General features: G+C 46.4%; 1 protein-coding gene across 15 annotated transcripts in view; it reads right to left on the reverse strand.

Annotated features, from left to right (window-relative positions):
- Positions 1 to 27,558, reverse strand: part of LOC115087836 — a 251,264-nt gene that overhangs the window by 81,597 nt on the left and 142,109 nt on the right. For all 15 annotated transcript variants that reach the window (XR_003855628.1, XR_003855627.1, XR_003855626.1 and 12 more), the window contains one exon: positions 16,844 to 16,969. Coding sequence is in view for 12 of the 15 variants with exons in the window: in XM_029595454.1 (XP_029451314.1) it covers positions 16,844 to 16,969 (126 nt within the window). In the remaining 3 variants the exon portion in view is untranslated. The remainder of the gene's footprint in view (positions 1 to 16,843; positions 16,970 to 27,558) is intronic.

The following is a 27,558-nucleotide window of genomic DNA, read 5'->3' on the forward strand; positions in this document are numbered from 1 at the left end:
CAGTGTTACATGCAGGCTTGCCCCATCCCATATGATACGCTGCTACTGGGGAGTGGAGTCCCCTATTTCACCCACCTACGGATTCAAAGACTGTCGCCCACTTGGGATGGGTGCGACATAACCAGCCCAGAACTTCTGGCCCCCGACCCACTCTTCAGACATGCGGGCAGACCCTCCACTGACTCATTCTTATGCTCCGCTCAGACAACCACATTCACCCATTCTTCTTCACCAATGAAGGATGGTTAGGTTCCGGGTTCCCTGCAGAGCAGCTGTAGGAATCCTTGAATGAGTAGGAAGCAGATCCATCTCCCTGCGCCCTGCTTTCTGCCCGTAGTTAGTAACTTCAGGGCATACAATGCAGAACATTTTTCATACCCACGACTGCTGCACTTGGCGTCTTTCCCTCTTTGCATCTGAGCAGAACAGAACACTCAACCTATTTTGCTGGCGGTGTCCAACTGCCCGCCAGCTACCACAGGTCACGTTCCTCGTAGACTGAAGAGAAGTATATCCCCATTACCGGCCTTCCCAACACAGTCCAGCGCTACATCGCAGATAGCACAAACCTAATTTTCATCACTCTAGCATCAGGCCTGGCAGTTGTGGTACACCTCCCTAATTCAGTTATCAGTGACCAACCGATCCTTCTGGGAAACATCCCATGCCTTCTCACCCAAGAAGTGATTGCCTGCTGCACCACTTCACTCATCTCGGAATTGCATGACTTTTCTCTTAAGCTTAGTGTTCTTCTGGTCTCTTTGCAGGACACACTTTGCTCGCATCAACTACCGGTGGAATGAGATATGCTGCACCTTCGGGTGCTTAGCTAACTTCGCAAATCCGCTCACCTGTCCGCCAGAACGTCTCCAGTCTTCCTCCAGCTCCTTTACCTGAGCCCTCTGCCCATCTTTGATTCAAGCATACCTCCGTGCCATATCCCTTACCATTCTCCTCTCAATCTGAAGCCAATCTCTGGCCCCCTCCCCGCTCGCCTCCAGGTTCATGTCGGGAGTGTTACGTCTCCTGTCCCAGCCCGAAAGCCTATAGGTCCATGGAATATAAACAAGGTGCTGGAGCACATTCTTGCTCTCACCATAAGAACCACTAGACACTTTGTCATCCCATGTTCCCTCGCCTGGAAGCTGCCCGTTTCGGTCGCCCTCACCTCCACTAGGTGCATCAGCGAGCTGCAATCCCTGGTATGCTAACCGCCCTATCTAAATTTTCACCATAAGAGGGTTACACTATGTACGCATCTCGCCTTCCTCACACAAGTGCCTTTTGGCTTCCACATCAACCAATCCATCACCCTCCCAGTTTTCCCAAAACTTCGAGCCTACCAAGGTGACCTTAAGCTCCATACGCTGGTTTGTAACTAAACATTCACTCCTTCACAACATCACACTCCTTCTGACTATAGAGCCCCATAGCTCTCTGTCTCCTTTAACCAGAGTACACACTCTTGTCTTGGATCTCGAACTGCATTCTTCTCTGCTATCAACAGCGTTCGAGGCCCTGTCTACAGCCTATAACACGCACCACTTCCATACTGTGCTTACTTCACTAAATCATCTCCATGAAGGAGCTATCCTGGCACTTTGCAACACAACCCCAAGGTCCTCGCTATATTTGCTCACCTCCCGCTACTGCTTAAACCAGCAGACTGCAGATGACACACACAGGAGAAACACAATTCTCTGGTAGCACGTTTTGCCCACAGCGACAGCAACATCATAAAAACTGTCCGCCTTGAGCGCCTTTTCCTCGTTTTCATCATGAACACATAATATGGGCTATATGTGCTCAATACATCAGCTGGGGACTCCCAGACGGCATGGCTAATTCATGCTGCTTAACTACGGGAAAAGAGCAAGTTTGCTCACCTTAAACTGTATTTTCCGTAGATAGCAGATGAATTAGCCATGCTGACCCCCGCGCCTCCCTGAACAGTTTTTCACCTTTTGCATCTAGTCTTGCTTTGATACAGACTGAGGAAACTTGAGGCAGTGCGGGATCATGCAAGCAGGCGCTCTTCACTGGCAAAGATCAGTTTCAGCTTTGAGAGCTCCGCCACCTAGCAGCACGGAGGACGTCCCAGACAGCATTGCTAATTCATCTGCTATCTACGGAAAACACTGTTTACGGTGAGCAAACTTGCTCTTCCCCAAAGGGCATGGGAAAGGTAGGGGTACAATTCAAAATACATCACCTGGAAAGTGGGGGAGGGGATACCACCTTCTCTCCTTGAGCCATGGCCACAGGCAGTTTCTCCTATCTGGCCCTTTTCTCTCCTTTTATTTTCTCTTTCATATCTCCTCCATTGCTCTGCCCTCTCGTTCCCCATCCTGTTTGCTCTTGCTTACCTATTATCTTGAGTCAGAATTGAGCTTGCACAGTTCTGACAGCAACACTGAAGCATAAAGTAGCACTTTTCCCACATCCTTCAAACTCATTGGCTTTCAGAAGCAAGTGAACTAATGAGCCACAAGAGAAGCATTAGTGAGCTGATAAATTCCTCCTCCCAGTTCAGTGGTGCTTCCAGCATTATACTAATTTTGTTTTTTTAACAGAGTTCTGAACCTCATGAAGAATGCTGCTTTTAAAATGCCATAACGGGGGCAGGGGATTCATGGAAATTGACAAGGCAGTATAGAAGAATTTTAATAAAATTAAATATGGGCAGTGTGAGCCCAACACTGCCAGTATTTTGAAACCATCTTATTAAAACTTATTTCAACTGCTGAATAAAAAGCTGATATCAGCTTTTAACTCAGCAGTTGAAATAAGTTGATAAGCTGGTTTTCAAATACTAACAGTGTCGCGCTCACAATTTCAAAGTCTTCACAGAGACTTTAATGGACTTATAAGGTTTTTATTTGCAACTAAAAATTTAATAAAAATGCATTCTTTACAGGCAGATCTATGATCATAAAATCTTTACACTTAGAAGTTGAACATTCACACTAAATTACATGTGTGCAGTCAGCATGTTCAAAACAATGATGGTCTTGCTTTCCAATGTCATTCTTTAATAGTTAAGGAATCTTGGCATCACAACTGGGTGATTCTTTAACAACATTCTTACAATTAGATCATACCAACTCCTCTACACCAAAATGTGTCCTTTTAAAAATAATATCTTTACTGGGGGAATATAAGGGGTTCCCTACCTAGGTAAGAAGCTTATGCAAGAAAGCTATATTCAGACATTTCTGAAAGCACAATGTCTACATTGATACTTTCAAAATGTTTAGATACAAAAGTTGCAAAATCAACTTTCCTAGGATGGGAAATCCTTCCCATTGTAATTTGTTTTAAACCTATAATCTCCCTTGAATTAGAACAGTATTAGTGGTGTATTTGAATCTACTCAATGGCATACAAATAAGAAAATGGAGGGCATACTGTTTCCCATGCTGGATTTTCTCAATTTTTGTAGTTTCAGTATATAAACTTGTACTTTAAGGTCTTAAGGTTCTGTTACATGCATTTAATTATTTAACATGGAAAACAGTGGTAGGTCCTTTAAAAGTTGGTAGTCAATCATTGGCTATCCATAAATCTGGAGTCTCCTCTTTCCTCCATAAAAGCTGCCTTAAGGCAACCTTCCAGAATTACATAGTTGCTAAAACTAGACAAAATGAGTGTTCCAATAATGGACAAATTTTTTTTTTCATTTTTTAAAACCATAATCCCCCTTGAACTGAAGCCAAATTACTGAAAGTTCTACAGTTGCAACCATTTGCTTCTGTTCAAGAGGTATTATGGAGAAGAAACCATGGTGGGGGGAAGGGGAGAGAAGGGGTGCAGCATCTTCTAGCACAAATTGGCGAATCAACTGAAGAGGGCTTTAAATTAGGATAATCAAGAATGGGTGAACAAAGCCCTACAGTAAGTGAAAGTCCTCAGGTAAGTAAAATATTAAACACTTGTATAGAATTGTGAAAAACAGGCAACATCTGGAAAGCTATGTACACTAATGTTCTGCCAGTTAAATCTTGATCAAAGAATTGTGGTTGCCATTGGTAGTCCACTTGGACATGTGGAATTGTGTCAAACAAGATGTAAGCGATGCCTTTTTATTGGTCACAGATCTAATAAAGTAGTTCGATAAAAAGGAATCAAAAATTTGTTCGATGACAATTTCTGTTGTCTGAAAAGATGAACTCCTTTCCCCCCAAAATTAAACCCTGATTAAAACTATCTAAGGTAGCAGCATAGGAAAGGCTTGGACTCCATTGATAAAAAAAAACCCCCACACACACACTGCACTTATAAAATCAAAAATTGAGACAAATAGAGTTCCCAAAACCCATGACTACGCATTCCAGACAGTCTTGAAAAATACTTCGCAAAAAGGGAAGAACGCCCAATGAAAGTCTCCCAGCAATGGGTTAAATATATGAAATCCAATCACATAAGTTTACCAAGTTTTGTAACTACACTTGTTAGGATAGGGCAAAGGAAATTAAAACCGCCCCACATCAGTTCCACAATACACTCCCACGGGAGTTAATGGACATGCTCAGCTTAACCACTGTCCAGCAGGCCTATTCACACTGCTCCATGGCATACACTTCCTCCAGATAGCAGGATTCTAGCATGCCCATGGGGGAACAAAGGTGGTAGGTCAGAGCATCGCTCCGGCAGACAATCCTCATCAGGGATCCACTCCTGCACCGCTACTGACATACAGCTCCTCACCTGGATCCTGAACAAGTGTGCCATTCCATATTAAGGCTTGACTAGAAAAGGGAAAAGCTATTCTAGGTTCAGGGACCTGAGCTATGGAATCTGCTGCCATGAGAAACAAGAGGAGAGTTCAATTACAAGATTTAGAAAGAAGGTTAAGAGCTTTCTCTTCTCACAAAAATTTAGCTCTATTTGAAATCAACCTAACAATTAACAGCCAAAAGATGAGGTTTGCATTGCACAGTTAAGTATGCTCTTTTTTTTTTAAATTTATGAATTTTTCAATATTATAACAAAATTGTTAATGTATACTGATATAGAAACAAAATAAAAGTAATTACATTACCAAATATAATATCACAATTAATTGATCAAATTATATATCAGTATTATTATTCGAGGAAATCCAAGAGATACAGATTATACAAATATGAGCGATAAGGGTAAACAGAGTAAATTAAAACTCTTTCCTCTATAAAAAAAAACAAAACAAAAAACAGATAGCAGTAGTTCTATTTGCTCTCTAACCAACTGCTACATTAAGGGGGTGCGAAACTAGGAATGCCTGTAAAGCAGTTCTCATAAAAGATACATTTATGTTCCTTAAACCAAATTTCACATTTACAGGGATACCTTAAAAAAAAAAAAAATTGGCACCCCTAGCAATAGATTCTGACTAATTTAAGAAACTCCTGCCTTCTTAGTTGAGTTGCCCTTGCTAGATCTGGATAAATCCAGATCTGTTGCCCATGAAATTTCTTCAACCTTTTTCTAAGAAATAAACGTAATACTGTATCTCTTTCAGTCGGGAACATAAATGATACAAAGATGCTCTTACCGATATTTCAGTATCTATAGTAGTTTCTAAAATTTCAGAAACATTCATGGATAACTCTGGTTGCGTGTCTCCTATTCGTGTTTTTTGTGGAAGGTAATAAATGTTAGCTAAGGCTAGAATAGACTAGTTTGGCATTTTCAAAATATGTAATAAGTATTCCTTGAACATTTCCCAAGGGGGAGTCAATTTTTGATAAGGAAAATTTAGGATCCTTAAATTAGCATATTTTAAAGTGTTCTCCATATAGCCTAACTTCTTAAAGTTAGACATCTCCGTCTTAGCTAAATTTTTCTGAAAAATCTCTACTTTCTCCAATCTTTCATCATGAACCCCTATTTTATTATTATCCTGGGACACAGTATTTTCCAAACAAGTACTTTCTGTTGTGAGTTTACATGTTAGTCAATTTTTTATAATTGCTGTTTCTAGATACTTAATCGCAGCCCACATAGTATCCATTGTAATTAAGAACATGCCATACTGGGTCAGACCAAGGGTCCATCAAGCCCTGCATGCTGTTTCCAACAGTGGCCAATCCAGGCCATAAGAACCTGGCAAGTACCCAAAAACTAAGTCTATTTCATGTTACCGTTGCTAGTAATAGCGGTGGTTATTATCTAAGTCAACTTAATTAATAGCAGGTAATTGACTTCTCCTCCAAGAACTTATCCAATCCTTTTTCAAACACAGCTATACTAAATGCACTAACCACATCCTCTGGCAACAAATTCCAGAGTTTAATCGTGCGTTGAGTGAAAAAGAACTTTCTCCGATTAGTTTTAAATGTGCCACATGCTAACTTCTGACGTCTTAGAAAGTATAATTATTCTTAGTTCAGGCATATCCTCTTTACCACCGCCCGCAGCTTGGTCCCCATTTCCCAAATCAATATTAGGCAAAACATTTAAATCAGGAGATCTCTCTTCAATTAAGGGATCTACAAATTTTTTTTTTTAAGAAATCAGCGGGGAAGGGGTGTTGGGAGCTCTGGGGCTCAATGAGATGGCTTCGGCCTGTGGCATAAGTTCTCGCTCATGAACTATCTCCACTGCGGCCCTCTCCTCCGGTAACACTGCTGCTGCAGCCATAAAGAAAGAAGAGATCTGAGGCTGAGCTGATCCAGATAAGGGAGACGAAGACAATCTCCCTTATTCGAGCCTTCCGTTTTGTATGAGGCATAGCATTTAAAGGTAACGTTTATTCAAATTCACTAAAACCTCCTTTCTTGATGTTTTAACTTTGTTAGATTATTTCCAGTCTAGTATCTCTTGGGTTGGAGGAATAGGGAGGATTAGAGAGATAATATTTATTTACTGATAAGTTGAAAACTCCTTAAAGACTTCAAAAGGGTTAAAATCTGAAGAGAAACAGTTACATCGCAAAGAATCTGCGCGCCGCTGGGGGGGCTGGTTTTAGGCCTTCCAGTCCCTCCCCTGATGACGTCAAGGGTGCGATGGATTTACTAGGGCCGGGATTTCTCCACATCTGACAGATTTCCGATCTCTCTCCTCCAAGTATGCTATTTTTTTAATGTTTTATTTTTTTTACCCGATGTTTATCTCAGGTTTTATATTTATTTACTGTGAATGTGTCACTGTGAGCCACTTAGGAATTTTGATAAGTGGTATAGAAATTTATAAATCTATATAAATAAAAATGTTAAATAGTTTGGACAAAATCACCAATTTGAAACCAATTGCTTTCAAATTTGGATACAACCTTCATTTCGCATACAGGAAGGTTCTTCTGTACTTACATTACAGATATGTCACACCTGTGACAGGTAAAATAGGTTTAAAATTTTTTTTGAGAAAACAGCGACATTTGCTGGACGTAAGTGCCATCTGTTACACCTTACACTAACACACGCTACACTAATCATTTCGCCACTCCAGGTCCACGTTTCACTTCCATTTTAACATATTCGCGCGCTTTTTTCGCCGGAAGATAACTATTTCCTTTACAGATAAAATACACCCACCACCCTCCTCACACATGCCAAATTTATTTACTTCCCAGGTACTCACAACACACAAAACCTGACAGAAGTCCGGGAGGCTCCAGCAGGGGGCCAGGACCGGTCCGGGACACATCTCCTGCACTACGGCCGTCGGCTGCCAGCAATCAACATGGCGCTGACAGCCCTTTCCCTTACTATGCCACTCGGGGACACCAATGGCGGCAGTAGCCCATGTGACATAGTAAAGGCGAGGGCCCCTCGGCGCCATTTTCAGGACTGGCAGCCGGCGGACCTTTGCCCTTACTATTTCAGAGGACCTACCGCTGCCATTGCTCCACCCCACTGACATAGTAAGGGCAAAGGGCTGTGGGAACCTGTTTCAGTGCTCGCAGCCGACGGACCAACGCCAATACATCGCTCCTGGACCGCTCCTGAACGCCCACTCCACCGACTGACATTTTTATCAGGTCTCGGGGGGTCTGGAGGGTGGGGGGTGGTAATGAATTTATTGCGAACATCTTGGGGAGGGGTCATGAGGGGGGAGCAGGTTTCATTCATTCAGCAATTCGGGGGGGGGGGGCAGGAGAGTGTGGGGTGGTTAGTTTAAGAGAACTTTTCTCAGAGGGTTGTTTTTTGGGGAAGGGGGAGGTTTACACACAAATACATACACTAAACTTGCACGATCTCGGGAATGCACCAAAATAGCCTTCCCCAGACCACAAAACAAATTTGGAAGTGCAAATTTGGTTAGGCACTCCCCTATTTGGCTACATAACGCGCACAGACGCCCAGGGACAGACCACATGTAGCACCAACAATTTTAATTTCCCAGGTCTTGGGAGGGGGCAGGAGGGTGGGGGTTATTTGATTTAAAGGGTTGGGATTGGTGGTTCCCACAGAAATAGAAATTCAAAGGTTTTCTGATCTGAAGGGTAGGCAGTAGGCGGGGGGGAGGTGACGGTGAGGGGAGGGAGAATGAGGGGGGAGGTGAGTGTCAGGGGAGGGAGAATGAGGGGAGAGGTGAGTGTGAGGGGAGAGAGTTGGAGTGGGGACAGGGGAGGGAAGGGGGGGGTGAGTGACCAAGGGGGAGGAGGATGAGTGACTGAGGTAAATGAGCAAGGGGAAGGGGGAGGGAGGGTAAAGAACTTGACTGCCACTGCAACGCGTGGCAGGGTACCGCTAGTAAATTATAAATAAGGCCTATACCTCACCAGAAGCTCTTGGGCCCAAACAGCTAGTCCTTCAATCTGGGCCAAAAGCAATCACACCATCGGAAGGCTGAACAAGCAAATACACCAGGGAGAGCAGAACACCTTAAAAAGACAGCGGTATCATGGGAAAAAAACCCCCAGGGATTTAGCCACAGTGGCAGGGGGAAGAAACAGGAGGAAAACACTCAGCCAGCCATCTTGCAACTGGCCTACTAGTGCCCCAAAAATAGTCCCCCACCCAAGTTCAAACAGTGGCAGAGGCAGTAGAAAGGCTGGCAGAGTTTCCCCAAGCCCTGCCAGCATTAGAAAAGCCACTAGAGTGTGGCACTAGAAACCGCACTAGCAGGGAGGTGAGACCCTGCCAGAGGAAGATCAAGTGGTAAAATGCTGAGGGTTAGGAGGGAATAAGAAGAGACACAGTGGGGTTGATGCAATACAGTGTGCTCAGCCGAGCGCACTGTATAACCCGCAGTCGGACGCGGGATAAATAGGCGCTAATCCACCCCCTAATGCAATAGGAAAATTAGTTTCTTACCTGATAATTTTCGTTCCTGTAGTACCAAGGATCAGTCCAGGACACCTGGGTTGTGACTCCGCACCAGTAGATGGAGACAGACTAAAACTTGTGGGCGGAGCCATATATGCTCCTGTGCCAGTCACAGCCCCTCAGTCATACGTAATGTCAAAGTAGAAAAATTCCATAAGGTAACCATAGCTAACCAAACAAACTTGCTATTTAAACGGAAAAAAATTCCAACACCCCTACAGGAACCAGGCACCCCAACCGGGAGAGTGACTAAATAAGGGGTCAGCGTACTGAAACACAACAATGAGCGGACTCTTCGTTACTACAGCGTAGCACTGCGGGCGGGATCCTGGACTGATCCTTGGTACTACAGGAACGAAAATTATCAGGTAAGAAACTAATTTTCCTTTCCCTGTACGTACCAGGATCAGTCCAGGACACCTGGGATGTACCAGAGCTAAATTACCGAGGGTGGGAAGCAGAGAGTCCCGCTCAGAGCACCTACTTTCCAAAACTCCCGGAATCAGTAGCCTGAACCTCCAACCGGTAATGACTAATGAAGGTATGTAACGACCTCCAGGTAGCCGCCCTGCAAATCACTGGAGGCGACACCTGCGAAGACGCCACCCAAGAAGTCGCTGGAGACCGTGGCGAGTGAGCCCTGAGGCCCCCAGGAATCGGTTTTCCCCACACGAGGTATGCCGAACCAATGGTTTCTTCTAGCCAACGGGCAATCGTCGTGTGGGATGCTGCGGTCCCGTTCTTTGGACCCGAAAAGGAAAACAAATGATCCGCTATCGGAAAGAAATTCGTGACCTCCAGGTAGCGTAGAAGGGATCTTCGCACAGCAAGCCTCTTTAAGTCCCTCGCTTAAGGAACAGAGGAGCTCCCGGCCGCAAAGCGGACAGCTCAACTAACTGATGCCGATGAAAAACGAAACGACCTTAGGTAGAGAGGAAGGGATCATCCGCAAGGATACCCCGAGGCGTATCTCTACAGGAAAGAGCCTGCAACTCTGAGAAGGGCCGCGCCGAGGCAATCGCCACCAGGGATACAGTCTTTAATGCGAAGACCCTAAGAGATGTATGCTTCAAGGGTCAAACGGTGCCGTGCACAGGGTGGGAAGAACCCAATAAGGTTCCAGGACGGGCAGAGGAAACGCAACGGAGAACGGAAAAGCTTAGCCCCCCCGGAGAAAACGGGAGACATCAGGACTCGCCAGCAACCAAGCGCCACCACTTGGACCCGCAGGAACTGCATGCCAAGCCTTTGGCCAGACCAGCCTGGAGAAAACCAGAAGACCAGATACCGAAACGGCAGTGGGAGCCACACTCCGCTACACGCACCATTCCCCAAAGACTACCCAGACCCGGCCGTACGCCAAGGACATAGACTGCTTCCTGGACCGCCGCAGCATAGCCACCACCGCGTCAGAGTAACCTTTCCTCTGGAGCCGAGGCCACTCAAAACGCCATGCCGCGAGACAGTAGGGATCCGCATCCTGCAACCAGACGGGGCCCTGATGGAAGGGCCCCCGCGACCCCCTGGAGACGCATGGGACGCATGGTAGCCGCCCCCGACAAACTGAAAGAGGTCCGCGAACCACGGACGGCGAGGCCATTCCGGAGCCACCATGATCATGTTGAACGGGTGCAATACTATGCGGCGCAGAATCTCGCCGAACATCGGCCACGGAGGAAAGACGTACAGCAGGATATCCGTCGGCCAGGGAAGCACCAATGCGTCGACTGCTTCTGCTCCCCTTTCCCAAAACAGATTGAAAAATCACAGAGCCTTCGCAGTGCAGCCTGTGGCCATCCAGTCCATGTGGGAATACCCCACGTCTTGCCGATGAGGCGAAACGCTTCGTCCGCCAGCTCCCATTCCCCGGGGTCCCGACGATGCCGGCTGAGAAAATCCGCCTGGACGTCGCCGATCCTGGCGGCGTGAGAGACTGCGACGTTGTCGAGATTTATTTCCGACCAAGCCATCAAGAGCCTCGCCTCCTCTGCTACCTGTGGGCTTCTCGTCCCTCCTTGGCGATGGATGTGGGCTTCTCGTCCCTCCTTGGCGAGTGATATAGGCCACTGTGGTTGCGTTGTCCGACAAAACACGGACTGCCCGTCCCCTCAGCAGAGGTAGGACCGATTGCAGCGCCGGACCGCTCTGGTCTCCTGTCGGTTGATAGCCCCTCGGGCTGGAGACGCTGACCATAGGCCTTGAACTGACTGTCCTAGACAGACTGCTCCCCATCCGGAGAGACTGGCATCCGTGGTCACCACTGTCCAGGTGGGCACGAAAAGTGACACTCCAGAGATCAGAAGACTGGAATCGAGCCACCAGGCCAGGCTGGATCTCGCCCGGCCTACGAGTGGAAGTGGACGGTAGAATTCCCCTGAAATCGGCTTCCAGCGGGATAGTAAGGACGACTGTAATGGCCGTAGATCAGTGAACGCCCCGGGGACCAACGCGAGAGTGGAGGCCATAGGACCCAGGACCATCAGGTAATTGCCGACTCGTGGTAGGCGTAGCGACAGCAAGCGCCTCACTCGAGACTGCAGTCCGCACCTTCGGTCCTGCGAGAGGAACACGCAGCACCGTGTCGTCGAAGGTATTCCAAGGTCTGCGTGGGTACCACTTGACTCTTGTTGAAAATGACTATCCAGCCTAGAGACTGCAAGAGTTGTAGGCCCCTGGCCACCGCCAGCCGACACTGATTCTCGGACCTCGCCCGAATCAACCAATCGTCCAGGTAAGGATGAACCAGCACCCTCCTGGCGTCGCTGCGCCGCAACCACGACCATTACCATCGTGAACGTACGAGGCGCCGTTGCCAGCCCCAAGCGGGAGAGCCCTGAATTGATAAAACCGTCATAGGACGCAGAACCTTAGGGATCGCTGAAACGACAGTTGAATGCCTACGTGAAGGTACGCCTCCATGAGATCTAGTGAGGCCAGGAACTCTCCTGTACGCCCCGAGGCGATCCCCGACCAAATAAACTCCATTTTGAAGTGAGGTACACGCCGGCTTCCGTTCACCCCTTTTAGATCCAGGATTGGTCTAGAAGAGCAGTCTTTCTTTGGAACAATAAAATAAATGGAGTAACGCCCCTTGCCGTGCTGACTGATCGGAACGGGGAAAAATGGCTCCCAAACTTTCCAAGCGCCGGATGGTGTCTAGCACTGCTGCCTTCTGTTCGGGAGCCTTGCACGGCGAGACCAGGAATTTGAGTGCTGGGGAACGAACAACTCTAATGCGTAGCCGTGCGTTATCACATTGAGGACCCCTTGGCCCGAAGTTATACTGGCCCATTCCTCGACAAACAAGGGTAACCGCGCCCCTACCTTGGAAACGACGTGCTGGGGCTGAGGTGAGGGATGGGCCGGCCGCGTATCACAGTGAAGACTTGGGCTCCTCCCTGTCTACCGAAGCGTGTACTCCGAAAAGACTGCTGCCATTGAGGGATTCGGGAGGAAGGTGACCTATAGGAAGGACCTGTAGACCTTTGAGCACGCGAATTCCTGGGCCCTTGGAAACGGGATCTGGCTGAAAAGGAGGAGCGCGCCCTGAAATTTGTCCTCGGGCATCCGCTTTGGACGAACCATCTGCAGCTCAGTTACGTAGCCATAGCAGGCGACGCACCGATACAGCCTCCACCCTGGACTTAGTGGATGTACGCCGCAACCCGTGGAGAGCATCTGCCCCATACGCAATTGCTGCCTCCACCTATCTGCCTGTGATGCCTCTACCGCCGACAGACCTGGGTTCGACTGAAAAACTTGGGCCCAGCGCAGGCTCGCGCGTATAGCGAAGTTGGTACAGATGGCAGCCCGTAACCCAGGACAGACACCTCCAAACTCTTCTTGAGTTGCACTTCCCGCTTCCTATCCTGTATATCCCGGAGAGCCGTGGCTCCTGTAACCGGAATGGTCGACCTCTTCGTCACCACAGAGACTGCGGAATCCACCTTCGGCAGTCGAAGGAGTTCCAGCGCACCCTTGGGTAGCGGGTAAATCTTGTCCATGGTCTTACTGACCTGCAAGCGTAACTCCGGCGTATCCCATTCACCGAACAGGATATCTGTCGATGAAAAGTGAAAAGGAAATGCTACTGCCGGCCCCAAGAGACCTAAGAGCACCGGATCCATGTTTGCCTCTGGACGGGCCACCACAGGCGGAGCCTCTAATGCCAGTTCCTGAAGAATTGCTGGAATTAGCGGGGACATTGCCTCCCTGCGAAAAAGCCGCACCACTTTGGGGACCTCCCCTTCCACGGCTAGTGTCCCTTTGCCCGCGCTGGGCTGGACGGGACCGTCCGCAGCCGCCTCCTCGGCCCCCATCAGGGGCTCCTCTGGAGACTCTGAGTGAACTGGAGATGAAGATTCCTTCTCCGACTTCTGAGGTACGCCACGCGGCGGATGTGTCCACCGCGAGGGCTCCCGAGAGCCCTCCGCAACAGCCATAGTGTTCTTCTTCCTTGGAGCAGACCTACGGGTGGCCCTCCCCCGCGACGCCCCTCCGGCTGCGCGTACTATGCTTACAATTGAAAAGAAAAGAATCCTGCGCCACAAAATCAAGAACCCGAATCTGAAGAAGCCTCCGCGGTAGCCACCAGGGAACGAGGCCCCCCCGTGGGGGACCCCCCCCCCCCGCCGGACCCCGCTACGGAAAAAGCGCGGGGGGCAGAGCTGAATCTCCTGCTGTGAACCGAGCAACTTCGCGGCTGGGAATTAAAATGGCCGCCGCACTCGTACAGAGCGGGAAATAAAACAAAAACCTTGGGGCCTATCAGCCGAGCCCCCCCCGCGCGCGGCGGCGATCGCGCGGTTCAGGACCGGACCCCCGGAGGCGATCCGGGCACTCCTCCTCCGCCCGTGAGACAGGAGCTGCAGAGACCTTGCCGCGATAAGCATGCGCGAGCCGAGCCGCAGGCCGACCCTCACGGCAGGCCGGCGATCGCGGCGAAAAACGGGCGGGAAACGCAGCAAAACAAAAAAATTTCAAAGTCGGCGACCTCCCTCCTGCTACCGGCGCCCCCCCCCCCCCCCCCGAAACGGAGTGGAGACGCGAGGAAACGGAGAGCCGGCACAACAAAAACAAAAACCCTTTTTTTTTTTTTTTTACACAGCTTGCAGCTGTCCTTGGTTCTGGAGCCCTTTTCCTGCAGGGGTGAGTGAACCGGGCTCCCCGGTGTCACCCCTGACGCTGCCACTAGCTCAGCCGGGTCCTCGACCCTGGCAGCGGCCTCAACCGGGGGAGGGTAGTCCCCTCAGGACCTCTCAACCCCCCTGGGAGGCAGGGCACCCAACTAAGAATTAAAAACAAAACCCAATTTAGTATACAAACCATTAGGCCTAACAAAACTAACCCAAAAAACCAAACCTGACTAACCACCAGAATCAGGTCAGGCAGGGCTGTGACTGGACCTGCACCATCTACTGGAGACAGAGTAAGACTGAGGGGCTGTGACTGGCACAGGAGCATATATGGCTCCGCCCACAAGTTTTAGTCTGTCTCCATCTACTGGTGCGGAGTCACAACCCAGGTGTCCTGGACTGATCCTGGTACGTACAGGGAAAGGGGAATTAGCGCCTATTTAACATGCGTCCAACGTGGAGTGAATGAGATAGCGCTCATCACATGCAAATGCATGTGAATGAGCCTATTACTCATTCACTCCGAATGCAAAAAGATAAATGTGTGTCTCAGACGAACATTTATCGCTCCGATATTAACGCCTACCTGGAGCAGGCATATAGCTGAGTGCATTGAAAAGAAGTACAGAAAGGCAGAAAAAACTGCTTTTCTGTACTTCTTTTTTAAAGTAAAAAATAAAATAACTCTGCAGACCGCCGAGTTATGAAGAAAGACGCCGATAAACTCTGCGTCTGTTTTCATAACTGGCTGTCTGCCAGTAATGAAAATGGCCGCCGATAAGCTCGGTGGCCGTTTTCATTACTGGCAGACAGGCAGGTTATGAAAACAGAGGCCGAGTTTACCGGCATCGGTCTTCATAACCGGCAGCCGCAGCGGGTCGCGTTAGCAAGAAGGCGCTAAGGTCACGCAAGAGACCCTAGTGCCTCCTTCCTAGCGCAACTCCCTAATTTACATATTGCATGGCACCCCCCCCTTGCGGGCGCCTTGCATGCGTTAAGAAAGCGGGCGCTGAAAAGTCAGCACCTGCTTTCCGCGAAGATTATTGCATCGGCCCCAGTAAAAGTGAAGGGAGAGAGTCTGCTATACATACATAGGCACAAGTACTCATCACATGCACCTCAAGAGCAGGGCTCCTGGGGGTGTGGCATAGTTGCCAATGTCCAAGAACTGCAGGAGTACAGACACTTGAAAACTCCGCCCCCTGCTTTTCCCCTTCTTTTAGCATATCAAATCAATGAAAAGGGCCAAACATGACATGTACCCTTTCTCACCCCAGCAAAAGTCCAAGGAGGGATCTTCTCACCCCTCAGTGATCTGAAATGTCTCATGACCCTTCCTCTGAGAAGTCTGGGAACCTCCGATCTACATAGTACATTATCTTTCCACAAGATAAGCTAAGTGAAGTAGAGAAGCAGCCTAGCAGTTAGAGTAGCAAACTGTGAAGCAGGGAAGCCAGGGTTCAAATCCTACTGCTGCTCCTTGTGACTGTGGGCAAGTCACTTCACCCTCCTTTGCCTTAGGCACAAAGTTAGGGCCTGATCTCCTAAGGTTTTTCTCCCATCCTATGCCTGTGGGAAAAATGCTTATTCAATGCAGCACTACAGTTGTAAATCCTCTGGGGACAAAGAAATACCTAAAGTACCTGAATGCAATCCACTTTGAAGTGTTATAAAAGAGAAAAACATTTTTGGGGGGGGGGGGGGGGGGGGAGGGAGAGAATTCTTAATCCTGTAATGTTTTTAATTCCTATTTCACTGGAGCATTAATGCTAAAATGCTTTACTTCTATATTTTCTCCAGTAGGAGAGATGATGAGTAAATATGCCAAAGAGTACAAGTTTTGCTACAATGATATACTAAAATAAATCTGGTTTGGCTGGGTGCATTTGAAGATATTGTGGTTGAAAGTCATTACAAAAGTTCCTTTCGTTAAGGTATAAACACATTATGGTCAGCGATGAGTTTATTACAATGCTCAACTCAAAATCCTGTTTTCCTTTCATCTACCTCCATTCAAGCATCAGCTGCAATGTTTCCAGTCTAGCTCTTTCAAGAACAATTTTTGCACTTCTACCAAATGTGCCTGATGGATCTGCCTAATTAGCTTAGCATTCCCAACGATCATCAGGAAGATTTGACAGATGAACTGATCTGTGCAAAACAATTTTCAGTGGGGTTTTCTCACATAAATATAAAAAACTGATTTACCTCAATGTAAACATAAGCTAAGTAAGCAAGCAGAGTCACAGAACTAAGGGCCTTTCATACAAATTTACAATGCTAAGTAGACTATCAATTCATTTACTGAGATCTATAATAGCTAGTAAGAGAACTTTCACCCATTTCTCCTCACAGCAAACAAAAGCAAATAAAGGCTTTTTGAACAAAATGAAAACTACTAAATGATTTACATTTTTTTTTGCTATTTTGAGTTAACTTTTGTTAAAAATACATTACCTTCTCTAGATCATCCCAGTCTGTTACAATCCCATGAGTAACTGGATTCTTAATGTTGAGAACACTTTTTATATGTTGAGCCTCATGGCCAATATAAATATTTTCAGTATTGCTTGATACTGCTTCCTATAAAAAAGGACAGAAAAAGTTATCAGTCCAAGTTCATATCCAGAGTTTATAATTTGATTCTTCTCTTCATTTGGTGATATCAAGTCCCTAAAACATGCATAAATGAAAGCAGTTAATAGACTGGTACAAGCATACATTGATTTTCACTGCAAGAACATGCTGTACCCTAAAGGTGAATTAGTACCATTTAGTCATATGGTAGCCTTATGTACCTTATTAGGATACTTCCCACCTTCAAACATACTGTGAAAATATCACTCAAAAAACCTTCAAACATACTGTGAAAATATCACTCAAAAAACCTTCACATGACCCTTCTTGCCCTTTTATTTTATTTATATATCGCCTTTACAACATACGTCTGTCATCTCATTTCCCTCCTTGCTTTTGTACCAAACTACTCAAATAAGTCAGTCACCTCTACTACCTTGACTTCTTCCATCATAAGTCATCTTCTGTCTACCCCCATTGGGTTTTTATCTATATTCCATGGAAACAGCCTTTGCCGAAGTCTCCAGCAATCTCTGAAAAGCCAAGGCCAAAGCCTTTACTCATTCCTGTCACCATCCTCACTTGGATTTCACGATTCCATTCCATCTTGGTCCCTTTATCTCTCCCATTATATTTTTAGCATACCCTCTGGTGGCTCCTCTTCCACAGATAACTTACTCTCAAGTTTGTATGCCTGGAAAAATATTCTAGACCTTGATTTCTGGTAACTATTGATATCAGAATTTAAAGTTTGGCTCCTAAGTGAGGTTCGATCTTGGGATGGTTCTAGAAAATTCTCCCAGTTATTCAGCTGTAGTTTTTCAAGTTACCATGTTCCAGTCTAGAATAGCTTTCAAGATTGTGCTCAGATGAGAATGTTACATAAGTATGGAAAATAACTCTCCTTTTACCCATTTAACAAAAAAACTCTTAGTATATAATCTGCAAATTGAGGACAATTCAAATGACATGGTTTAATATCGATATCTGTATCGTTGACCTTGGGAACTTTTACCAGCAACTAGTTATTGTAATGCGAACATGTAAGACACACACAATGTTAGCTAGCCCTAAGAACTGAAGCAATTCTATTCTAAATTTTGTATGCTGTTCATTCTTTTTAGATCCAAGATGGGACAATCACACAGACCCTCTTTGGAATGACAACTTGCATTATATCCTTTGAAAATTTTCAGCAGAAACTGCCTTGATTGAATCCTTCAAGGTAAGCTGAAATCTGTTGGGAAAATTTGCAAAAAAGACAGCCGAGAGGAAATACGAAAGTTTATAAAATCATGAGTGGGGTGGAATAAAGGACAGTTATTTACTCCGTCAAATACTGCTAAAACAAGGTGACGCTCCATGAAATTAACCACCAGATTCAAAACAAAATGTAGAAAGTACTTTCACTCAGTACACTATCCTTTTGTGGATTGCAAACTAGTTAAAAGACAGAAAACAGTAGTATTAAATGGTCAATTTTTTCAGCAGAAAAAGGTAAACAGTGGAGAGCCTCAGGAATCTGTACTTGGACTGGTGCTTCTCAATATATTTATAAATGATCTAGAAAGGAATATGACAGCTGAGGTGATCAAATTTGAAGATGACAAAATTATTTGGAGTAGTTAAATCACAAGCGGATTGCGATAAATTGCAGGACCACCTTGCAAGAATGGAAGATTGGGTACCCAAACGGCAGATGAAGTTTAATGTGGATAAGTGCAAGGTGATGCATATAGGGAAAAATAACTTCTGCTGTAGTTATACAATGTTAGGTTCCACACATTAGGCATTACTATCCAGGAATAGGAGCTAGGCATCATAGTGTATAATACATTGAAAGTCTGCTCAGTGTGCTGCGGTGGTCAAAAAAAGCATTAGGCAGGGAATATTGAATAAAATGGAGAGAATGTCATAATGCTTCTGTAACATTCTAAGGTGAGCCCATATCTAGAATAGAGTATTGTGTACAATTCTGGTTGCTGCATCTCAAAAAAGATATAGTTACACTGGAGAAGGTTCAGAGAACAGTGATCAAAATGATAAAGGGGATGGAATGGCTTCCCTATGAGGAAAAGCTAAACAGGTTAGGTCTGTTCAGCTTGGAGAAGAGACGGCTGAGGGGGGATATGATAGAGGTCTATAAAGCCATGAGAGGACTAGAATGGGTAAATATGAATCGGTTATTTACTCTTTCAGATAACAGAAGGACTAGGGTACTCCATAAAGTTAGTAAGGAACATATTTAAAACAAAATCAGAAAAGTCTTTCACTCAATGCACAATTAAGCCCTGGAATTCATTGCCAGATGATATGGTTAAGGCAGTTAGTGTAACCTGGTTTAAAAAAGGATTGGATAAGTTCCTGGAGAAGTCCATAAACTGCTATTAATCAAGCTGACTTAGAGAATAGCCACTGCTATTACTGGCATGGGATCTATTTAATGTTTGCCAAGTCCTTGTAACCTGGATTGGCCACAGTTGGAAACAGCATGCTGGGCTTGATGGACTCTGTCTAATCCAGTATTGCAATTTATGTTCATACCAAGCTGTGGATCTGTTGGCAAAGAATGTGATCAAGATGACTATCATAGCAGGGTTTAAAAGGTTTTGACAAATTGCTGGAGAAAGTGTCCATAACACATTGTTAGCCAGATAGACTAAAGAAAGCTATTATCCCTGGATGTGAATAATAGGACTTAGATCTACTTTATGAGATCTGCAACCTGAATTGGCGAATGCCTGAGCCAGGATGATGGGTCTAAATCAACATGGCAATTCTTGTGTTATATTATTCAAGATTATTTTGAGAAATACTGGCCTAGACAATTTGTTCAAAACAATTCTCCATGCACATTTAAAATAAAGAGCAAGTTTAGACAGAAAAGGTTGAACCCCCTCCCCCCCCCCCCCCCACCCATCGTGTTTTTTTAAAGAGGCAGTATGGATTTTTACCTATTCATTAACTGCTTGTATACTGGAAACCCATAACATTTTGAGGGACAGTATATTTAAGGTATTGTTGGCTCTTCATGCAGATATTTATGCTCCTCAATGTTTCACTTGATGTGTTGAAAGCAACCAACTAGTACAATCAGACGAAGATAAGTGCCATGCTGGGTCAGACCTATCTCAAAGTGGCAGATCTTAATAGGGCGATTCATTCCATATTGAAAAAACTTCCAGAACAGAAGTCTACCTGGCTAATAATTGTTAGTATACCAGTCCTCCAAATACAGTTGCTTACCTTTAACAAATGTTCTCAGAGGAGAGCAGTAGATCAATCTTCATACATGGAGGATGGAGCCCAGCACAGAACTTTTATATCAAGTTTTCTTAACTTTGAACATAATCTGTGTCGCATGCTCAGGCTGGCATACTGTCATATATCCTCGCAGAGGGCCCCTTCAGTCTAATCCTTTAGCTTAAACTTGGAGGAGTCAGCTCTAAAGGGAAGTGGGTAGGTTTTGCAAGAACTGCCATCCTGCTGTTCTCCAAACACACCTGTTACAGGTAAGCTCTGCTTTCTCAGAGGACAAACAGGATGGCAGTCCTCACGAGGGGAACCTTAGCTACAGACTGCCCTGCACGAAGGGGAAAAAAAAAGGGGGAAACCAAATGTTAACAGGCACAACACAGAACTGATTTTGGTGGCAGCTAGCCTTTTATTTTCCTATATGTATATCCGATTATACAGAGGCAGCCTGGAACAAAAATAGGCTCTAGGAGGCATGGAGTTGGATTCTACATCTCAACCAATTCTGTAGGACAGACTGGCCTAATTTACTGTCACAACAGGAGTTCCTGTTCAAACAGTAATGTGATGGAAATGTGTGGAGAGAACACAGTTTCACAGAGGCTGATCTTAAGTTGGCTGCAGACACTGCCATGACTCTTACACCATAAGCTTTGACATGATTCAGACTCAGGCCTGCCTGGACCTAAAAGAAGGAGATGCACTCTGCTAGCCAATTAGATAGTGTGTCACTTGGCAAAAGCAATCCCAGGCTTACTGATGTCTATTTATACCTAAACCATTTTTCTACTATAAGCAGTATATATATATAAAACTTAAAATCAAAAACAAAAAGCTGGGTGGACTTTCTATGGGCTTCAGTCTGTTCCAGGTAGAAGACAAAGGCTCTTTGGAAGTTACTGTGCTGCACTTGTGGCCTGCAAAAGAATATTGGAACAACTGACTGGTTAAGATAGAAATCACACTACCTTAGGATGTGTGCACAGAACTACCCCATGATGAAAACACCTGGTATAAGATGGATAAGTCACTACAGCCTGGAATTCGTTAACTGTGTGCTGAAGTTGCCTCCAACAATACAACTTCCTAGGTCAGGTACTTCAGCTCACAGGAGTGCAGTGGCTCAAAAGGAGCTTTTAGCAGCTTAGTAAGTACCACACTGAGGTCCCAAGGTATAACAGGCGGCTTAATGGGAAGCTTTAAATGAAGCAAGCCATGCAAGAATCTGGACAAATCTGGCAAAAAAAAAAAAAAAAAAAAAAAAAAAAAAGAGTTCCTCCTTCCTTGCAAACACAGATCAGTCAAGTCTTCTTGTTCAGAGAAGTCAGACCTATAGCTGTTCCCCCAGGAACAGAGTTCAAACTCAACTAATATACCAGGAGTATGTTTTTATTTGTACATCACTTAATTTTATTTAGGCGATTAATAACTATGAATAAAAAATAAAAAGGAGTGAGGAATTAGATCTTGCCTGGCCAGCAGAAAATGCCTTAGAGGGGGACACTTGTCTGTTGAGGCCTTGCCCCCAAGGAGCTCCTGCATGTCAGAGAAGTTTCCTCTCTTTCCCTGCCCCATGAACTGGCGATTACTAGCAGTGCGGCAGGCAATGTCCATTTCTCTTCAGTAATTAATATCACTACTAAGCTGCCAAATAGCTGTAGGGCTCCAGCACTAGCTGGACATCGGCCTTTTACTTACACAGATCTTCTTGATGCTGGTACACAAGCTCTGCATAGCCTTGTCTGAGGCCTAGTAGATTGTGTCCAGCTCTCCTCAAAAACTGCTGGGAGGCAGTTGGGAGGCAGAAGGGATAGCCATTCTTCTTGGGAGAGCTGAGGTGTATCAATGTCAGACACCTGGACCACAAAGACTGTCATGATTCCTGTGAATATATAGAAGATGAGCTCTTCTCCACGAGAATGCTTTGGCAGTTTCAGAGCCATGGCCTGAATATCCCCACTCTCATCACAGATCGAAGACAGATACCTCTTCATATTTGTTTGATGCTCAGCTTCAAAATTCTGGTTGGAACCGAGGAGACTGAATCCTGTGCCTTCTTTTGGAGGGGGGAAGGCATATGACAGTGTCTCCCTGGTCTTTGCAGTGCACAATACAGAGGATTTGATGCAGTCTTGATGTACCATCAGCATCCTAAGCATCTTCTTGGTCCAATGTTAACATCTCTGATACTGATTAGATGGGCTGATTTTATGGTTACCTAAATGCTTTTCCATTAGGTCAAGCTAAGACTTTTGCCTTGGGGGTCATATTCGCACAAAGATGACACTCCCCAGACACTAACTCTCTAGCATGGGGATACATGATAGATATGACCTGAATTGCATCAGAGGTCAAATTCTTAGAGTCTGAACCCTTTTCTTGTGATGGCAGTGAGTGGGGCTGCCAAAGTGTAATACTCTGATATAAATATCTCCTATTGTAGTTCGCAAATCTAGAAATCATTGTATCACTTTGAGGCCTACAGGCCAGGGCCACTAAGATAGCTTTTAGTTTCTCTGGATCCATCTGAAATCCTTGACATGAGGCAAAATTCCCCAGAAAGATGAATAGTTCTTGTTCAAAGATATACTTCTCTAACTTAGCATAGAGATGGTGATCACGGAACCCTTGAAGAATCTGTTTCACATGGTGGTAAGTGCTCATACAATGACTTCAAGAATATCAGGATTTCATCTAGGTAAACCTCCATATGGGAGTACAGCAGCTCCTAGAAGATCTTGTTTACTATAAATTGGAAACTGTGGAGCATTACATAACCTGAAGGGCATTACTAAATACTCACAATATCCATTTCGGGTTTTAAAAGCAGTCTCTTCCACTCATCGCCTTCTCTGATTCAGATCAAATTGTATGCCTCCAGAGGTCCAACCATGAATATTTGTGCAAGAGGCAGATGAGGAGCTCTGAGATTAAGGGAAGTAGATATAAATTTTTCTTAGTAACCGAGATGAGACCACACTAATCAATGCAGGGACATAATTACCCATCTTTCTTTCTAACAAAAAAGAATCCAGCCCCTGCAGGTGATGAGTAGGGACAAAAAGCCTCAGTCCAGATTCTCCTTGATGTATTTAGACAACGCCTCTGTTTCAGGAACAGAGAGTGGATAAACTGCCTCTAGGTGGAACCTTCCCGGGATGAGGTCTATGGCACAATCCTAGGTGCAATGAGGCAGCAGGAAGTTGCTATACTGTGGTAGCAGGCCTGAAAGTTCTGAGGCGATAGTCTGGGCTGCAGGTACCACAGGAGAGACCTTGGCAATACATTGTTCATGACAATTATCACCTCATCTGGCAATTTGCATCATTGCCCAGCCCCATATCAACTGATGATGCAGGAACCATGACAGACCCAGAATGGCGGCATATAATGCCTTGGGTAAAGTAGAGGCTGATTTGTGCTACATGTAAAACCCTAGTCTGCAAAGTCAGATACACTATCGTCATCTTAGTAATCTGTCCTGGCAGAGGAGCTCCGTATACGGAGGATATCAAAAGCGGGGCAATTCAAGAGAACTGTGGGTATGTTATAGTGTTGAACCAGAGCCTCATGGATAAAGCTTCCTCCAGCACCAGTGTCCAGGAAGGGAAAAGCATTGACAAATGTCCTCAACTCAGATGTACTGGAACCAGTAGTTGTGCAGAGGTGAGAGGTTGACCTCAGGTGGCCTCTTCTACCAAGACCTAGGTCCTTGAGTTTCCCTGGTTGTTTGGGCAGCACCTTGCAAGATGACCCAGGGCAATGCAGTATAAGTACATGTTGAGTGTACGATGCCTCTGCTTCTAGTCATCCAAGATCCTAAAATATAGCATGGGTTCTACTGGTGGCAAGTCTGACTGCAGAGGAGAAGTGTCACAGGCCTCTGAAAATTTAGAGCAAGATAGATAAGATGACTGGTCAAGCTTCATTCTTTAGCACATTCCTGGAACTTCAGGTCTATTTGCATAGCTAGCCTGATCAGCCCCTCCAGGGTAGGTGGCAAGTTTCAGGCAGCCAGCTCATCCTTAACACATTCCAAAAGTCCCTGTTGGAAAATTCCCATCAGACACTGCCCCACTGAAGTTTGGAGGACAATGTATGAGTGCACACCACACACTCCCCCCCCCCCCCCCCCCCCCCCCCCCCCCCCCCCCCAGACTGGGAGCCTAGTCTGATCTGCGGGAGTTCAGAAGACTTGGAAGTTGTACTACTGGTCTCAAAGATTTGTCAGAACTCTTGCAAGAAGCGAGACAGATCCCCAGGTGTGGGTCATCCCTTTCCCAGAAGGGGGAAGCCCAAACCAATATGGTACCACCCAGCAAAGAAAGAATGTAGTTACCTTGACTTAGTCTACCTTTGGTAGAAAGGAAGGCACTGTCCGAAGCGAAACTGCAGAGTCCGAAATTGTAAGAACGGTTCCCTACAACGCCTGGAGTTCGGAAATACGTCTAGCCGAACAGATAGCCACGAGAAAAACTGTTTTAAGAGTTAAATCCTTCAACATGGCCCGCTTGATAGGCTCAAATGGAGAGCTACAAAGTCCGCGGAGCACCAAATTCAGACTCCATGAAGGGCAAACGGCCCACACCGGCAGATGCAAATGTTTAGCTCCTCTCAAAAAATGAACATCAGATGACATGCAATGGAAGATCCTGCAATCTTACCTCGTAAGCAGCCTAATGCCGCTACCTGAACTCAGGGCGAACTATAGGTTAAACCTTTCTTCAAACCATCATGAAGGAAGGCCAGAATATGAACTATTGTGGCCTGCCTTGGGGACACTTCAACCCACTGCACCAGGAATCAAACACTTTCCACACTCTAACATAGGAAAGAGACAGATGTCTTTCGAGCCCTCAGAAGGGTAGTAATCACCGCCTCGGGATAGCCTTTCTTCCTCAACTGCCTCCTCTCATAAGCCAAGCCACTAGACAAAAGCGATTTCCCTGATCGAAAGATACTGGACCTTGGCGCAGCAGATTCGGTAGATGACCCAGATGTAAGGGTCCTTCCACTTTGGGGTTTATCAGATCTGCAAACCACGGTCATCTTGGCCAATCCGGAGCCACCAGAATGACTGGTCCTCGGTGAGATTCTATGCATCGAAGAATCTTTCCCAAAGGCCATGGAGGTAACACATATAAGAGAATGTCGAGAGGCCACAGTAGAACCAGAGCATCTGCGCCTTCTGACCCATGCTCCCTTCTGCGACTGAAGAAACTGGCCGCTTTGGCGTTTAAGCGAGTCGCCATCAAGTCCAGCCGAGGGACCCCCACCGGCATGTTACGAGCCGCATCGCTTCTTCAGACAGTTCCCATTCCCTGGGGTCTAGCCACTGCCAGCTGAGGAAATTTGCCTGAACGTTGTCCACCCCGGTTATATGAGATGCCGCGATGCGGGACAGATGGTGTTCTGCCCAGGCCATCAACTGGTCCGTTTCGGAGGTTACCGGTCGACTCTGGGTACCTCCCTGACTGTTGATGTAGGCCACGGTGGTTGCACTGTCGAAGAGGACCTGGACCGCTCGGTGCCGGACAATTGGCAGAAATTGGCACAGTGCTAACTGAACCACCCTGGTTTCCAGATGATTTATGGACCACTGGGCTTGTCCCGGGGACCATCAGTCCTGAGTTGATCGAAACTGGCAGACTGCTCCCAACCTGTCAGGCTGGCATCTGTTGTGACTATGATCCATTGGGGAGTTTCCAGGTCCACACCCCAGAGCAAATGATGTGGTACCAACCACCAATCCAGGCTGGTCCTCGCCGGTTCCAGTAATGGCAAGGGCAGGTGAAACTCCTCAGAATTGGGGTCCCAACAGAAAGGAGTGACCTCTGCAACCTTCGCATATGAGCAAAAGCCCATGGAACCAACTCCAGGGTAGATGCCATAGAACCAAGAACCTATAAATAATCCCACACGTTGGCAAAGGAAGGGTCAACAAGTGCTGGACCTGGGTCATCAACTTCTCCATCTGCACGAGTGGTAGGAAAACTTTTGGCAAAATTGACGACCCAGCCCAGGGAATGCAGGCGATCCAAGACAGACTGTATCGCCGCCTTGCAGCGATCCTCCGATTTCGCTCGTATGAGCCAGTCGTCCAGGTAGGGATGCACCAATATCCCTTCCCACCGGAGGCTCGCTGCCACGACCACCATCACCTGAACACTCGTGGGGCCGTCGCCAGCCCAAAAGGTAGGGCGCGGAACTGGTAATGCTCTCCCAACACCATGAACTGCAGAAACCTTTGATGGTGCTCCTGTATACCTATGTGAAGGTAAGCTTCCATCAAATCCAAAGAAGCCAAAAATTCTCCCTTGTGGACGGCCGCAACGACTGCCCTCAATGTCTCCATTTGGAACCATGGGATCCGCAACTTTCGATTGACGTTCTTCAAATCCAATAATTGGCCGGAACGACCCCTCCTTCTTGGGAACCACGAAGTAAATGGAGTAACGACCGGTCCGATACTCTGCTGGAGGGACCGGGACAATCGCTTCCAGTGCCTTTAGTCGAGATAGCATCAGATGAATCACTTGTTGCTTCCCCCGAGACTCGCATGGAGACACTAGAAAAAGATCCTGAACCGAGCGAGCAAAATCCAAAGTGTAACCGTGATTTATAATATCTAGAACCCACTGGTCCGAGGTTATTTTGACCCATTCCTCGTGAAACAGGGAAAGCCCCCCCCCCCCTTTCTCCGGAACGGAGGAATGGGCCAGTGCCCCTTCATTGGGAAGGCTTATTAGAGGTGAAACCGGGTGAGGCGCCGCCGTGCTGAGGCTGCCTGCCTCGAAAGGAATGCGCCCATGTCTGAGACCTCGTCGATGTCTGCCGGGAAGCAAAGGAAGCGCCCCTCCCGGAACGAAAACAGCCCCGAAAAAGTGCCAGAAAAGCGAGAAGCTCTGGGCTTGTCCTCTGGGAGCTTGTAAACCTTATTGTCTCCCAAGTTTTTAATAAGTTGCTCCAGTTGTTCTCCAAATAACAGCTTACCCTTGAAAGGAAAGAAATCAAGCTGAGACTTAGACGAGGCATCAGCTGCCCAGTGACGGAGCCATAACAGCCTCCTGGCGGAGACTGATGAGGGCATCGTGCGCACAGAAGTCCGGAGAAGGTTGTATAATGCAGCAGCCGTATAGTCAACCGCTGACTCCATCTGGTTCGCCTGCTCTGCCTCACCTGGAGAAAACTCCTGTGATGTGAGCAATAGCTGAATCCAGCGGCGGGTAGCTCTCTGCATAAGGCTGCTACAGACAGCGGCCCTTACCCCCAATGCTGATACCTCAAAGATACGCTTAAGTAAAATCTCCAATTTTCTATCCTGAAGATCCTTGAGTGCT

The sequence above is a fragment of the Rhinatrema bivittatum genome, chromosome 3 (genome assembly GCF_901001135.1).
Source record: "Rhinatrema bivittatum chromosome 3, aRhiBiv1.1, whole genome shotgun sequence".
Classification (NCBI taxonomy): domain Eukaryota; kingdom Metazoa; phylum Chordata; class Amphibia; order Gymnophiona; family Rhinatrematidae; genus Rhinatrema; species Rhinatrema bivittatum.